Source organism: Peromyscus eremicus, chromosome 8b (assembly GCF_949786415.1).
Source record: "Peromyscus eremicus chromosome 8b, PerEre_H2_v1, whole genome shotgun sequence".
NCBI lineage: Eukaryota > Metazoa > Chordata > Mammalia > Rodentia > Cricetidae > Peromyscus > Peromyscus eremicus.
Genome location: NC_081424.1, coordinates 5,808,706 through 5,824,244, shown reverse-complemented (window position 1 = coordinate 5,824,244; position 15,539 = coordinate 5,808,706). Strand labels below are relative to the sequence as shown.

The 15,539-nt window shown below is 39.0% G+C and overlaps 1 protein-coding gene across 4 annotated transcripts in view; it reads left to right on the top strand.

The window, feature by feature from the left end:
- The window catches only part of Hace1 (HECT domain and ankyrin repeat containing E3 ubiquitin protein ligase 1), a 115,504-nt gene that overhangs the window by 42,211 nt on the left and 57,754 nt on the right, over positions 1-15,539 (top strand). For all 4 annotated transcript variants that reach the window (XM_059272434.1, XM_059272432.1, XM_059272433.1 and 1 more), the window contains 3 exons: positions 1,195-1,277; positions 14,885-14,981; positions 15,147-15,248. In XM_059272434.1, coding sequence (XP_059128417.1) covers positions 1,195-1,277; positions 14,885-14,981; positions 15,147-15,248 — 282 coding nt within the window. The remainder of the gene's footprint in view (positions 1-1,194; positions 1,278-14,884; positions 14,982-15,146; positions 15,249-15,539) is intronic.

Sequence of the window (15,539 nt, the reverse complement as noted above, 5' to 3'; positions counted from 1 at the left end):
TAAAGGTTTGCTTTAGTTGTATTTTAAATATTACCTGTTCATTCATATTTAATGGTAAGACGATACTAAGTGGCATTGTCTGGGAACATTTTATGTGAGATGAATTTATTCCTTTCTGGCTTTAGCTGTACACCAAGGTATGTAGTGACACTGTCCATATTTTTAACTCTTTTTTTTTTTTGTGAGTGTTGTATTGCACATGATGGAATGTTTTCTTGTATTTCTCATCTTTGTTCACTAGCTAACCAATAGCATCCTCTCTTCCCTAGTCATGAAAATGAAAATATCTCCTGGCATTGCCCAGTGCTCACAGTGGAGAACTTTCTGACTTGCTCAGTGTGCTTTTGTGCTCTTTCCTCTTTCTCTTGTGTGACGTGCGTTGTGATTTTGTTATTGAAATTGGACCAGAGTTTACAGCACCAATATGTGTGGTCAGTCCAGAAGTAATACTAAAAAATTTAATTCCAAAGCTGTTTTCTTTTTAATATCTTTATATACTTTCTTCATTTTTTTTTTTCCAGGAGAAACTCAGATGAGGACCATTAGGAATAAAACTAGAGAACATTATTTTTGAGGTTTTTCAGGTGGGCTTTGTTCTGTCCTGAATCTCAGATGTGTCTTTTCATGATCTTCTGTGGACTCACTCTCTCTTGCTAGGAGTCAGATGACTGCAGGAGAGGAGTTTCAGAGAACTGGAGGCAGCACGGGCTCGTGTTGATGAACATGTTGTACCACTGTTACACTCCGGCTGTAGGAGAATTATAGCTCTGTGTCCGTTTGTTTTTTCCCCAAGACATTAAAAAGTTTTAGTTTTAAAATTTAGATATCTAAGTGTCCAATTTGATAGCCTTACATACTTATGCAACCTTAAATAATTATAATTTCAAATAAAAATTCAGTTCCTTGGTTTCTCTAGCCACATTTCGAGTCTGAGTAGTCATATGACTGTTGACTGACCTATGATTGAGGGCTCTGCCAGGAGAGCACACTTTGTATCACATTCACAGTTCCACATAGATCCTGGGGTCCCTGGGTGTCAGCTTTTTATAGAGTTGGACTTGTTCACCACCATACATCATGAGTCTGCACACTCATTTCCTTTTTAAAGCTTCAAATTCTCCTTATGTGGATTAAAATTCTAATAATTGTGTCTTTTTGACTTCTGTGGCTTTACGTTTAACCTTTTTCCCCCAGACAGTGCAGTGCTTGCTAGACAGCGGTGCTGATATTAACAGGCCGAATGTGTCAGGAGCCACTCCATTGTACTTTGCCTGCAGGTACGAGACTTTGTATTTCCAGACATGCTTCCCTTAAAGAATTGTACGTTTCAACTATATTTTTGCTTGTAAATATTTGTGTATGTTTTCTCAAGCTTTCTTGTTTTCCTGGGAGTGCTTTGCTTTCATTTAGCATGATAAATATTCTGTTACTTAATTGCAGGAGAGAAAGTATTTTCTATTAATGTCATTATTGATGTTCTGAGATAAGATCTTACTGTGTAGCCAGGTTATTTAGAACTCAGCAGTGTACCTCAAGGCTGGCCTCAGACTTTAGGTCCTCTTCCCCTAGCCTCTATAATGCTGGAATTATAAGTGAGCCATTATGCACAGCATTTTATTTAATTGCCAATGCTTTTATCTTATCAGTGGAACTGTTTTTATTTACTTGACTACTTCAAGTTTAAGACAGAGCAGTAACCCAGTGAGTTTCATTGTAAGTACCTAGGTCTGTTACCTTAGGATAAACTGTTGGATATGACTTGGTATGTGTTGTGTATTCTGTTTTTTCACTCCTGTCTTGGTTATTTTTCTTGATTTGTTCGTTTTCTAACTCTTGTAAGGATTTGTAGAGGACTTGCCTAGCATGGGCAAGGCCATTCTTTGATCTCCAGCACCAGGATAGTGAATCACAACATCAACAACACAAAACAAATCAAATCAAAACAACACAGAACATACATGCCTGTATGTGTTTGTAATGTGTCACATAGAGGTAGTTTGCAGTTAGGAACAGTGCAGAAATCTATAGTCCTATGGTTGTCCCTTGGTGTCCTTGGGGATTGGTTCTAGAACAACCTTCTTCCCCTGATGGGTAGACAAATGTAATATAAAGTCCCTGATATAAAATTTCAAAGTATTTATATGTAATCTTCCTGTATAGCTTAATCATCTTTGTGTTGCTTACATCTACTATAAATGCTGTGCAGGTAGTGTACACTGTTGTTTGAGTAATGATAAGAGATAAAGTATGTACATACTGAATACAGAGATAAAGTATGTACATATTCAGGATGGGAACAACTGTTGTATGCCTGACTGTATTTTCAGTCTGTCAATATGGAATCCATAGGTATAGATGTCAGTTGTAATATTCATTCATTTAGATTTTTATAGACATTCTAGTAATTTCTTGTCCTATTCTTTTGTATCATTTAAAAATTTAAAGATACCCTGGAACTGGAGTTTCAGACTGTTGTGAGACACCATTGTGGGTGCTGGGAATTGAACCTGGTTCTTCTGGAAGAGCAGAAGAGGTGTTTTGCCTGCATGTACATGACGTGAATGCCTGGTGTCTGTGGAGCCCAGAGAGGATGTCTGATCTGGAACTGGAATCACAGATGGTTATTAGCTGCATATGGATCCTGTGAATTAAGCCTGCATCCTTTGCAAGAGAGCAAACACTCTTACGTGCCTTTTTTAAATATCATTTTACTAGTTTACTAGTTTATTTTTAACAGAAAGATGTGCTTTTTTCTTGTTTTTCATTGGTGTCTCTGATATTACCTTGATCAGACTGATACAGATCATCTATTAATTTTAATTTTAGCAATTTTAATTATGTGTGTTGCCATTGAGGGTATGGACCCATAATTATAGGTGCCTGTGGAGGCCAGAAGAGGGTATCAGATTGTAGTTAGAGTTTTCCTGCCTGGCCCACAGTCAGGACAAATCTCTATCACCTGCCAGGCCCACAGCCCCTCAGACCCAACCAAGTAAACACAGAGACTTATATTGGTTACAAACTGTATGGTCATGTATTGGTGAAATTATTTAGGCCACTCCACGTAGTTAAAAGGAGATTTATTTAATGGCGTAACTTACAAATTAAGGGATAGGTAGGTCGCGGGGTCTGGGGAAGGTGTATCACACAGTCCAGCGGTGTTCTCTGGAGCTCTCCTCTGTCTACCTCCACCATCCAGCGTCCTGGAACCAAGAGAGCGTTCGCCGATCCGGATCTCGGGTCCCCAGGCGCCTCCCTTGGCCCCGCCTTGTAGGCGTGACAGTTGCCGAAGTCTCAATGGGGGTTGGAACTTCCAGAACAAAGCTGGAATGGCTACCCACTACATCTCCCCTTTTTTGTCTAAATAAGAAAGTTCTAACCTAATACAAGACTATATACAAAGGAATGGTTATCAAATATTGTCCAGGAATAATGAGGGATAATGACCTAGATAAGATGGAACTACAACCAATGCAAACAATATCAAGCAAGAAACACATATTAAAATCCAGAGAAGTATAGAGCATAGATAAATGGCATGTTACAAAGATCATTCCAAAAGGTGTCCTACCCTAAAGAACCTGAATCTAATACTTAATATGTTCTATCTACTAAGTTGTAACTATAACTGCTAGTCTTCAATCCCATCAAAGACCTGAGAAGGAATATAATGGTACCTGAGAAATGGTAGATGGATGCAAGCAACTTTCGGGAATCTTGCGAGAGTAGACCGAGACAGCTGGCAGCCTGGACAATCACCTAATGTTTCTCAGCATTGTTGGTGCATTCAAATTGGCTACAGGCCTAAAGTATCTGACAGACCATTTTCAGAAGCAGGAATTCTGAAAGACCATCTTACCCTGTCTTGGCAGAGTACAGTGGTCGCTTTCCTTGTGTTCCGCTTGTCCAGAAAGGATAGCATTGCATTTGTACTGTCAGCTGTCGAGGCAAGGGCAGTTCTTTGCCCAGTAGGCCATTTTGTGCCAAGAAGACAAACTTCCAAATGGAAATGTCTAGAAGCCCAACATTCTCTCGGGATCAAATTGGTGCAGCCAGGAGCAATTGTGTCTCGCATCAACAGAATTCTAAGTTATTTAAATGCCATATTCTCTAGGTCTGTGAAGTGTTTGAAGATTACCTGTCCATCTGACCTATGTATCTGTAAATCTGTATAACCTGACTAACGTAACTATAGAGATGACAAGCATAGGTGACTATAAATCTACAAGTCTTATCTACTGAAATAACCTAAGGACTAAGGCTTCACGTAAACAAGGTAGACAGTCTATAAGCAAGTGTATGGTAAAGAACGATGACTTCAAAGTTGTGACAATACACAAGATGTTATAACAGAGGTAGGAGTGTATAGTGTGATATACAATATGACAATAATCTTAAATATATATCAATATTTATAACAGAGGTAGGAGTATGTAGTGGGATATGCAATATGACAATAATCTTAAATATATATCAATATACCGAATATCCTAAACAGAAGTAGAACATACATAAAGTATGACAGATATAAATTTACATTTGTATCAATATACAAACATTTCAAATAAGAATAGAAATATATGTACATTATACCAAGTATAGTTCTGTATTTGTATCAATATATAAATTATCTTAAACAGGAATATAAAAATAGTTTACATTTGTATCAACATATAAGAATCCATAACAGTGCAAATTACAGTGCAAATTATTTAAGGCTGCTATTTTACTAAATTTGTTTACTAGTATACACAATAATCTACCATAATGTCTTATACGTATGCATTCCATTTCTTCTTTTCCTTTTTTTTTTTTTTTTTTTTTGGGAGTACTGAGTTTAATATTTCCTTCCACCCCCAACCCTATAACCATCATCCATAACCCTGAGAATTATGAAACCTAAGGGAGAAGGGGCGTCGTTTTCTTAGAATTGCTTCCTGCTGTTTAGGGGGTGATGTTATCTCTGTTGGGTACTGTGAGAAAGCGCAGATAGTTAAATTTCAGTTAGACTAACTGTAGGTTCTGCAGCAAGTCTTAGAGTAATGGGTAAGATTGTCTGAAATTCTGGTAAGAAGTGTAGTATGATGATGATTACCATGGCATCATTCTGGATTGGGTAGAGTTGTTGTTGGGGCCCCATCTTCCTTCTGGAGACTTCTGAGATTGCTATTAGAAAAACTTATTTGTTATCAAAATGGAAGATTTGGATTTAAAGAGGACATAGCATGTAAGAAAGGATTCTGAGAAATCAAGAGTAAGCATGGAGAGAATTAGAATCTAGAAGACAAGGGTCCCTTTTTATTGGTTTCCTTCTGTCCCACACCAGAGGGCTCTTCTGATATGGTACTGAAGAATCTCTCAAACTTTTCTTTTAGCAATGTGCTTGGGTTTAGAGAAGGAGTGAGCCAATTCCATCTCCAAAGCCAGCTTGGCTTATAATTGAATTGGGACCACAACTTTTCTATATTGATAGAGAGATAGATGTTAGACAGTGAGATTACAGTCATGGCAGGCTTCTTGCTAACTGTTCTTACAGCTTAAATTAATCCATTTCTATAAATCTATACCTTGCCACGTGGCTCGTGGCTTACCGGCATCTTCACATGCTGTTTCTCATCCTGGTGGCTGGCAGTGTCTCTCTGACTCAGCCTTCCACTTCCCAGCTTTATTCTCCTCCTTGTCCCGCCTACACTTCCTGCCTAGCCAATGGCCAATCAGTGTTTTATTTATTGACTAATCAGCAACACATTTGCCATACAGAACATCCCACAGCACTCCCCCCCCCTTTTTTTTTTTCAAAAAGGAATGTTTTAGCCTTAACAAAGTAAAATTACATATAATTTGGGAATTTGGGCGTAGCTTCTCTTACTACTTCCTGCTGGAGGGGGGCGCTGTATCTTATGGGGACACAAAGAAAATTTTAGGATTATGGAATAGTCTATGAGGGTGTATCGTCTGAGCCAGTTGCCTTCAAACCATTCTGGATGTTGGATCATCTGGGCCATGGTGTCATCGGAGACCTTTCAGGTGGTCTTGGCTGGTCAAACCTGATGTATCTTAATCTTGAACAAATCCATAGCCTCTGGCTTTCTGTGGGAACAAAAGAGACTCTTTTCCAAAGCAACATATCCTTATATCCAAATTTTGAAGTCAAGGTATCTTTAAAGTATACATATTGGCATAACTCAACAGCTTTTACAATCAAATGTTTTTCTGCAGTTAAAAATCCCAAACACAACACAATTCAGATTCTCTGTGTAATATTCATCTTTACGTGGATTTTTTTATATTAATTTTACTGTCTGTTTAAAGACTTTATTTTTTAAAACTATGTATTTGTTTATATAACTGTATATATCACCTTCTTTTTGTCTCTTTCAAGCCTACGTATCTTTTACACACATTGTAAACTATTACATCTGAATCTTATTGTGAATCTATTGCTGGCTCCGCCCACCTCAGTTTCCCAACATGGCGGTGGTGGTAAGTTTATCTCCATCTCTGGGAGCTATCGTGGGTCTATGCTTTTATCCAAGCAGCGTGTAGCCCAGAAACCTCTTTTTTTTTTTTTTTTTTTTTTTTGTACTAGCAAAGGCTAAATCCACCATGCAGCTTAATGTGCTACTTGCAGAGGCCTCATTTCCGCCATTCTGCAGGTTGAGCGCACACGCCAGAAACCCACCAGTAGCTCAAACCCGAAGCTGCCGCTCACTTGAGAGAGACAATTAGGAACTGTTTTTAGCTCCGTTTTAGAATCTTTTTTCTCAGTTTTTAGGTGGAAACCCTTGCCACCACGTTGGACGCCATTTGTAGCTAGAGTTTTCCTGCCTGGCCCACAGTCAGGACAAATCTCTATCACCTGCCAGTCCCACAGCCCCTCAGACCCAACCAAGTAAACACAGAGACTTATATTGGTTACAAACTGTATGGTCATGGCAGGCTTCTTGCTAACTGTTCTTACAGCTTAAATTAATCCATTTCTATAAATCTATACCTTGCCACGTGGCTCGTGGCTTACCGGCATCTTCACATGCTGTTTCTCATCCTGGCGGCTGGCAGTGTCTCTCTGACTCAGCCTTCCACTTCCCAGCTGTATTCTCCTCCTTGTCCCGCCTACACTTCCTGCCTAGCCAATGGCCAATCAGTGTTTTATTTATTGACTAATCAGCAACACATTTGCCATACAGAACATCCCACAGCATCAGATGCTCTAGAGCTCGAGTTAGAGGTGATTGTCACTGACCCCCTCTTTTGGAAACTGAACTCCTTTGCAAGAGCAGTACATACTTTTAACTACCGAGCTTTCTCTCCAACCCTCTTAAACCCTTTATTTGAGGCAGAGTACAAAGCACTGTAGTGATTCTTTTATATATGTAATATATATTATTTTTTAAAATTACAACCATATCATTTCTACCCTTCACCTCACTCCATCCCCTCCCTTGCATTCCTACTTGTCCTCTGTCAAAATTAATGGCCTCTTTTTCCTTGTTGTTTCTCTCTCTCTCTCCCTCCCTCTCTCCCTCCCTCTCTCTCTCTCTCTCCTAAGTATGCAAATATGACCTATATATATATGATCTTTTTAATTTAAATTATGTGAATTGTAAAACTTAGTGAAGATGTTATATTCAAGGGGCTTTTGCATACAACAACTTTTTGATTTTTAGTGTTCTAGTACATATCTGAGTTCAGTAGTCTCTTATTAAATGATTTGATTGATTGGCTGATAACCAATTCCATGATTACATGAATTTATGAAAAATATTAGCTTGAGTTTCTGGAATAATATTTTACCTTTTATATTAAAATTTTTGAATATTTATTGTTTTTATGTGTATGGGCGTTTTGCCTGTAAGTATGTCTGTATATCATGTGCATGCAGTGCCCTTGGAGGCCAGAAGAGGGTGCCAGATACCCTGGAACTGGAGTTTCAGACTGTTGTGAGACACCATTGTGGGTGCTGGGAATTGAACCTGGTTCTTCTGGAAGAGCAGCCAGTGTTTTTAACTGCTGAGTCATTTCTTCAGCCCATTTACTTTAAAATTTTCCCATGTTCTATCTTGGGTGTTTATTTTTAGATTAGACATTCCTTTGAAGCCTTCGATTTCATTGTTCACAGGCCAATTGCATTATAATAAAATCTCAGATTTTAACATGTCCAGAATACAACATCTTATTTTTCTCTTCATATCTCTCTTGTGCCCTTTGTCCTCCTACTTACTCAGTGCAGAAATCAGATCATTATTTCTTAGTACCTCTCTGACTCTGAACTTGGAGCCTGTTCTTAATAGTAAGTTCTTTAAAGTCGGCCTTGAGAACATGTTCTGCATCTCCAGAGTCTGTTTAAAACCACTTTAGAGTACTGAGGAGTCGGCCTAGTCCCCCGACTCCACTTTTGCTTCCCTTTAGTAAATGTCTTCCTCGGCAAAGCGACCTTTTGGGGGAGTAAAAAAGAATGAGTTCTGCCAGGTCAGAACCTGCCAGTGCTCTTCGTTGCACTTCAGATGAAACCTCTTTTCTCTTGGCCTGTGAGACTCAGTCAGCAGCACTCCTGGGCCTGAGCCACGCTGTTCTCTCTGAGTTCTCCGAGTGCACATGCCCACTGTGTTTTACACACTTGTGTTTTACACAGTTGTGTTTTACACAGTTGTGCTTTGCTGGGTATTTTGTGTGGCCGACACCTTCACGCTTTAGCTGTTACTTGATATCCCCCCACACCCCCCTTTTTGCTTGAGTTAGGAGTGTGATCCAGGCTGGTCTCAACCTTGTGATCCAGTTAGAGACATGTGTTGCCAAACTTGGTGTCTTGGTGTGCTTTTTGTTGCTGTGGTAACACACTGACCAAAAACAACTTGGGAAAGAAAGGGTTTGTTTGGCTTAGGTATGCTGTGTCTCACAGTACCACAAGGAAACCCAAAGCAGGAATTTAAGGCAGGAAGCTGGAGGCAGGAACTGAAGCAGAGACTCTGGAGGACCACTGCTTCCTGGCTTGCTCTTCCTGGCTTACTCAGCTTGCTTTCTTATTCCATCATCTGTGACCACCACCCTGGGTGTCACTGCCTACAGTGAACTGCAGAGTTCAGTCTCTCATGTCAGTCATTAATTTAAGAAGATGCCCTACAGACTTGCCTACAGCATATTTGATGGAGGCATTTTTCCTAATTGAAGTTCTCGTCCCCAGTAACTCTAGCTTGTGTCAAGTTGGCAAACTAACCAGGACACTTGACTTTAACCTGCCTTTTAGAAGCAAAATTCTGACCAATTTAAATAGATCTCTAATCAGATTTTCTGTTATAGTGTCACAGTATTCCCTTCATAGCATTTTGTAACTTTTACCTACTTATTTACTGTTTTTAGTCTATCTCAACTTCAGAGAAAACAAAAAAGAGTGTTTCTTTTTACCACTTTCTGTCTAGTGTTTGTACAGTACTTAGATGTTTACTGTGTGCTTGTGAGAGAATCCCTCTAGTTACAGCCAAAACAATGATTTAAAATAGTTAATACAATATTATATTATTATGTAGAACTGAAATATTTCTATAGCTAGTCTGAATACAAGAATATTGCTAAAAGATTGTTTTAAAAGTAGTTATTCTTTGAACTGTATATCAAAGATTTTTTAAAACTCAAGTATGTGCATGTATGTATGTGGTACTGGGAATTGAACTCAGGAACCTTTGCCATGCTTAGCTATTCTTAATTTTTACTTTAAAGACAGGGTGTTGTTGTCCAGGATGGTTTGGGACTCACTACACATGGCCAAATGTGGTCTGGAACTCATAACAGTTCTTCCACCTCAGCCAAATGCTTGGCATAATGGGCATGAACCACCAAGCAGGCTATTAAGTTTTCATTTGGCAAGCATTGGATCTTTTAGAAAAAGATAAGAAGTGAAAGGAAAAAGAAATTTGTCACTGTAGAATGATATATGGGGCACTGTTCATTTGAAGACACTTCTTTTTTTTCTAAACTGTCTTTATTTGTGTATGGTGGCACCTGAGTGTGTACGTGTGTGTGGGTGTGTGTGTGTGTGTGTGAGAGAGAGAGAGAGAGAGAGAGAGCGAGAGAGAGAGAGCTGCTGCATGCATATGGAGGTCAGAGGAGAATGTTAAGTGTTTAATAAGCCCAAGTGATCCCCCTGTCTCTGCTTCTCAAACGGTGCTAGGGTTCTAGGTGTGCACACCTGACTGTTTACACAGGTGCTGGGGATTTGAGATCAGCTCCTCAGGCTTGCTCAATGCACACGGTTAACTCACTGAGCCTTCTCTGCCGCCCTTGCTCAACGCACATGGTTAACTCACTGAGCCTTCTCTGCAGCCCTGAAGGTGTGCTTTCAGTTGTACTGTGGTGTCCAGAGTCTCAGTTATTTTCTCTATTTACAGATAACTAGGAAAAGTGAGGTAAATTGGAAGATGTATGTATGTATGTATGTAAGTTAGTAAGATGTTGAAGGAGTTTTAGAGGTCCTTGTAGAGTTACACAGGTCTAAGCTTCAGAGCATAGAGTGTAATTCCTGTCAAACAATTCTTTTCAGTAAGTGAACTCAGAATCAAAATAGTATGTAAAATAACCTTTAAATTTAAATCCACAAACTTAGGGAATAGTAAAATATAGTTTCTGTTCATAAGCAATTAAAAAAGTTACTACTCTAATTCCCATTATTATACACTCTGGTGGAAGTTTTAGGACATTAAGGCTGAAAGTGCCCAAAGTTAGAAAGCTGAAGGATTTTGAGAAACCATTCTGTTGTCATAAACTACACTATCATGTCCTTGTAAAGAGTATTATCTCAATCAATATAAAAATGAGTCTAGGGAGAAAGCTAGTTTTGTTGGATGGTGTGGCCCCTGGAAAGTTGGTGACTCTGCTGCACCAGACAGCCCGGTGGCACATGTTGAACTCAGTGGGTTATTGACAGTTTAAAAGAAAAGGACATGAAATTGCAGGGAGGAAGTCTGGAAGGATTTAGGAGGAGGCTAAATATGAAATTATCAGAGAATTAATAAAAATATATATGTATAAACTAGCCTTAATTTTTATAAAGAATAATTGCCTATTCAGTAAACTTCCCTAGTTATTTTAATTAAAAATTTCTCGTGCCCCTAAATAATGCTGAAATATAGTCAAGTGTTCAAAACATCAGCCTACTTGGGTGTAACCCAAAAATACACCACAGTGTTTCCCAGTGAGGAGAATTGTATTCCATTTATATCTTAGCTACAAGGCATTACATATCATCCGTGTGTTTCTGTGTAACTTAGTGGATATAATTATAAAGCTGGGTGGACATAGTTATAAAGATGGCTATTAAAAGTAGTTGACAATTAAAAAAAAAACTTAGCCAGGCGTGATAGTGCTGCTCTTTATTTGACAATCAGGAGGCAGAGGTAAGTAGATCTCTGATTTCAAGGCTATCCTGGTCTACAAAGCAAGTTCCAGGCTGTCTAAGGCTACATAGTGAGACCCTGTCTCAAAAATCAAAATATTCTTTCTGTAACTCTTTACAGCGCTGTGACTCAGTCATAGGATAGTTGTACATATTTTTACATATTTTACATACATAGTTTTACATATGTCGCACTTGGAGCACTAATTGTGCTCTTCACATTTTGTGTTTTATAAACAATTGCTTCTTGTTTTTAATACGTTTTTGAAATGAAGTGTCCCATCATCGTAAGCCTGATCTTCAGGTAGAATTTAGAAATCCAGCTTTCTTAAAATGTTGTAGTGGCATTTTGTTTTCTTCATGCTAAATATTCTTTTTTTAAATTCATTTTTTATAATTTTCTTTACAAAAAGATTTAAATTTTTTTTGTGTGTTTTGCCTGCTTGTATTTGTACTGTGTGAGTGCCTGGTACTCACATCGGTCAGAAGAGGGCATTAGATTCTCTGGAACTAGAGTAACAGATGACTGTTACATCACATGGATGTTGGGACCTGAACCCTGATCTTCTCCAAGAGTAGCAAATGCTCTTAACTGCTGAGCCATCTCTCCAGCCCCAAGATTTATTTTACTTTTACTTTGTGTGTGTGTGTGTGTGTCTGTGTGTATGGGTATGTCACCCGAGTGCTAGTGCCCACAAGTGCTATAGGCATTGGATCCCCCTGGTGCTGCAGTTACAGGCATTTGTGAATCACCTGACATTGCAGGAACTGAGCTCAGATACACTCCTAGCCACCAAGCTGTCTCTCCAGCCATCATGCTAATATGAGGCTTTAAGAAACAAACCAATCGATGTATCTACTGTTTAATTGTTGGTCTTGAACAATTGCGTATACTCTTGAAACACTGGGTGAACCTTTCAAAAGAAACTTTAGACAGATTAGGTTAAGCACAGTTGATGTGCACAGAGAGCAAGCACTTGATAAACTGGATAGTACTCAAGCCAGAAGTGATTCAGAGAGCTCTGTGCTAGCCGTGTCTGAACAGTGAGCACTTAGGCTAAATTTGGATGATGACCTGAGTGGCTGCAGCAAAGCGTCGGGCTTATTTGAGCATGATTTGATGATTGATCTGTGAACATACGGGTAAAACACTCAGTTTGTCCCACTCACCACACAGACCACCAGGAGCCAACACTTGATTATGCAGTGGCCATCAGTTGAACATCTTCTAAGTCAGTTCTTACACCATCTACTGGGCGACAGTAACTGATCCTACAAGTTCTGGGCTCAGTCCCAGTAGAATGCTGTGCACCTTAGGTACTTGGCACAAGACTGATCCACTGCAATTTCTGAACTGGCTGCAGGCCCAGCTTCCTAGGACTCTCTCTGTCCGTGGATTTCAGAAGTTTGCTAGAGTGGCTCATAGGACTCAGGGAAATACTTGCTTTTATTAGATTATGAAGGATATTTCAAGGGTTACAAGTAGGCACCAGACACAGACCTGTAGGGCAAGGTCTAGAAGGTCTGAAGTGTAGACTCTTCTTTTCTTGTAGAGTTGAGATGCACTGTCCTCTGGGCCGTCGGGTGGCTTCTTCGTCACCCTTCCTGCAAGGCTCTCAGCTAATCAGAAGTTCTCCACGATTGAAACGTGGACAATTGTGCAGAAATGTTATTGGACCAAAAGGGGTATGGCAATATATTAGGACAGAGTGGCAAACCCAGCAGGGTGTTTCTGTTCAGTGTTCATGGCCTTTGGGCAACACTTCTCTCTGTTAGGTTAGAGGTAGGGCACCTTCTGGAAAAGGGATCTTCCTTGCTCGTTTCTGTTAGCTTGGACAGCTTTTAGACTGATGGTCTCCTGCTTGTTTGACAGCTGTTATAGAACTGTAGCAGTTACATCCCTGGAGACAGGACTGAGATAATATTCGTCACCTGCTGTATTCTAGGAAGTTGTGTTAGGTTTCTACCTACCTATTTTCCCTGTCATTCATTCTTTAATGCTTATTTATCAAGTGTATGAAATACTAAGTTCAAGCTTATAGTATAATTTATAGAATGTGATGTGTACATGTTATAAGCCAACTACCATTCTTGGTGGTGTTGAACAAGTCTGCTACTTAGCTATTGGTGGTGTAGGGCCTGGAGAGATGATACCACAGTCACGAGCACTTGTTCCTGCAGAGGACCAGTGTTCATTTCCCAACACTCACATGGGGACTGACAGCCATCTGTGGCTCCAGTTCCAAGGGATCTGACTTCCTCTTGACCTCTAGGACACAAGGAAAATATACATATAAAATAAACTTAATTAAAAACACTTAAAAGTTGACAAGTTAATTGGAAAGATCAAACACATGGGCATTAAGCAATTGTAAAAGTTATTGAAATTGGAGAGTTTTTTATAAAACTCACATTAATCTACAGAGGTGTCCTGTCTTCTGTCATAGATTAAGCTGACCTCAGTTAGTTTTTGGATTTTTTTTTTTTTGGTTTTTCGAGACAGGGTTTCTCTGTGTAGCTTTGCGCCTTTCCTGGAACTCACTTGGTAGCCCAGGCTGGCCTCGAACTCACAGAGATCCGCCTGGCTCTGCCTCCCGAGTGCTGGGATAGTTTTTGGATTTATTTTGGGGCATGATAAGGAGCAGCCTAGCATAGGACAGTATGAATTAGCCACTATTATAATAGCTGTGTAATATTTTGGCTAACACCACCAGCTTAATAACACTGATACCCCATGAAGACTTCTGAGCCTTCTGCTTGAGGCCTTTTATGTCACAGCTGTGAGACTGAGACAGAATTGTCCTGTGTTTGGGGCTAGCCTGGGCTACAGAGTGAGACTCTTCTTGTTGAACATTAATAATAATGCTAATTACTGTTGTTTTCAGAGAACTAATCTACTGTTTTTTTTTTCTGGTATAATTTGGATAATATTATTTTAAAAATTATTTATTTTATGTATGTGGATATTTTGCCTGAATGTATGTCTCTACACCACTCGTGTGCTTGCAGAGGACAAAGAGGGTATTGTATCCCTTGGAACTCGGAACTGGAGTTGCACTCAGTTGTGAGCCTCCATGGAGGTCCTGGGAGTTGAACCCAGGTCCTCTGGAAGAGCAGTCTAACTGCTGAGCCATCTCTCCAGCCCCCTAGATATTATCCTTAAGTTAGTTCTGGCCAGTTGGTGCATGTATCAAGGAAGGTAGTTACTATTGTCATAATTATCAGCAGAATGATAAAACCTATTGTAATTGTTCTTTGTGGCACTAGATTCATAGCAGGACACTATGAGAGTTTAATTTAAATTGATTATAAATTATTTTTTATATAGTACCATTTGGTTGAAATACAATGAGCTTGTTTTTAATTTGTTTCCATTTCTGAGAAGTCTCTGTAGTCTTTATTGCTGTGAAGTGATGTGCCCCTAGAGGATACTAGTGATCTAATTTATAGAGAAAAATTACAAGATTAGATTTTTAATTTGGTTCTATTCCTATACAGTCATGGTCAGAGAGATACGGCACAGATTCTTCTATTACGAGGAGCCAAGTATTTACCAGATAAAAATGGAGTAACCCCTCTAGATTTATGTGTACAGGTATGCTTTTAATATATTATTCTGAGCCTGTTTATGATAGAAATTATAAATAATAAAATCATGTTTTCCATAAATTAGAGTGCAAAGATGTTTAGCCTGTTAGAACTGTGATATTTAAAAATCTCTTTCTTTTTTAACCTAAATAGCTGTAAATCTTGTTTTTAGGGTGGATATGGAGAGACTTGTGAAGTATTAATTCAGCATCACCCTAGGCTTTTCCAGACTATTGTTCAAATGACACAGAATGAAGACCTTCGGGAAAACATGGTAGCATAAGCTTGCTAATAGGTTGTAAATGAATAACAATAATTTTGTTGTCATGATTGTTTTAGTAACTTGAGTTTGTTGTACATTATGTAGCTATGAATTATAGTAAGTCCTCAGTACATGGGGATTCTGCAGCCCAAACCAACCAGTTGTTGATCAAAAATACTGTTAAATATGGACAGACTTTTTGTCATTATTCGCTAAAGAATACGATATAACAACTGTTTATATAGTACTTACATTTTATTAGGCATAATAAATTATGTGAAGATGATTTTAAGTTTAGAAGAG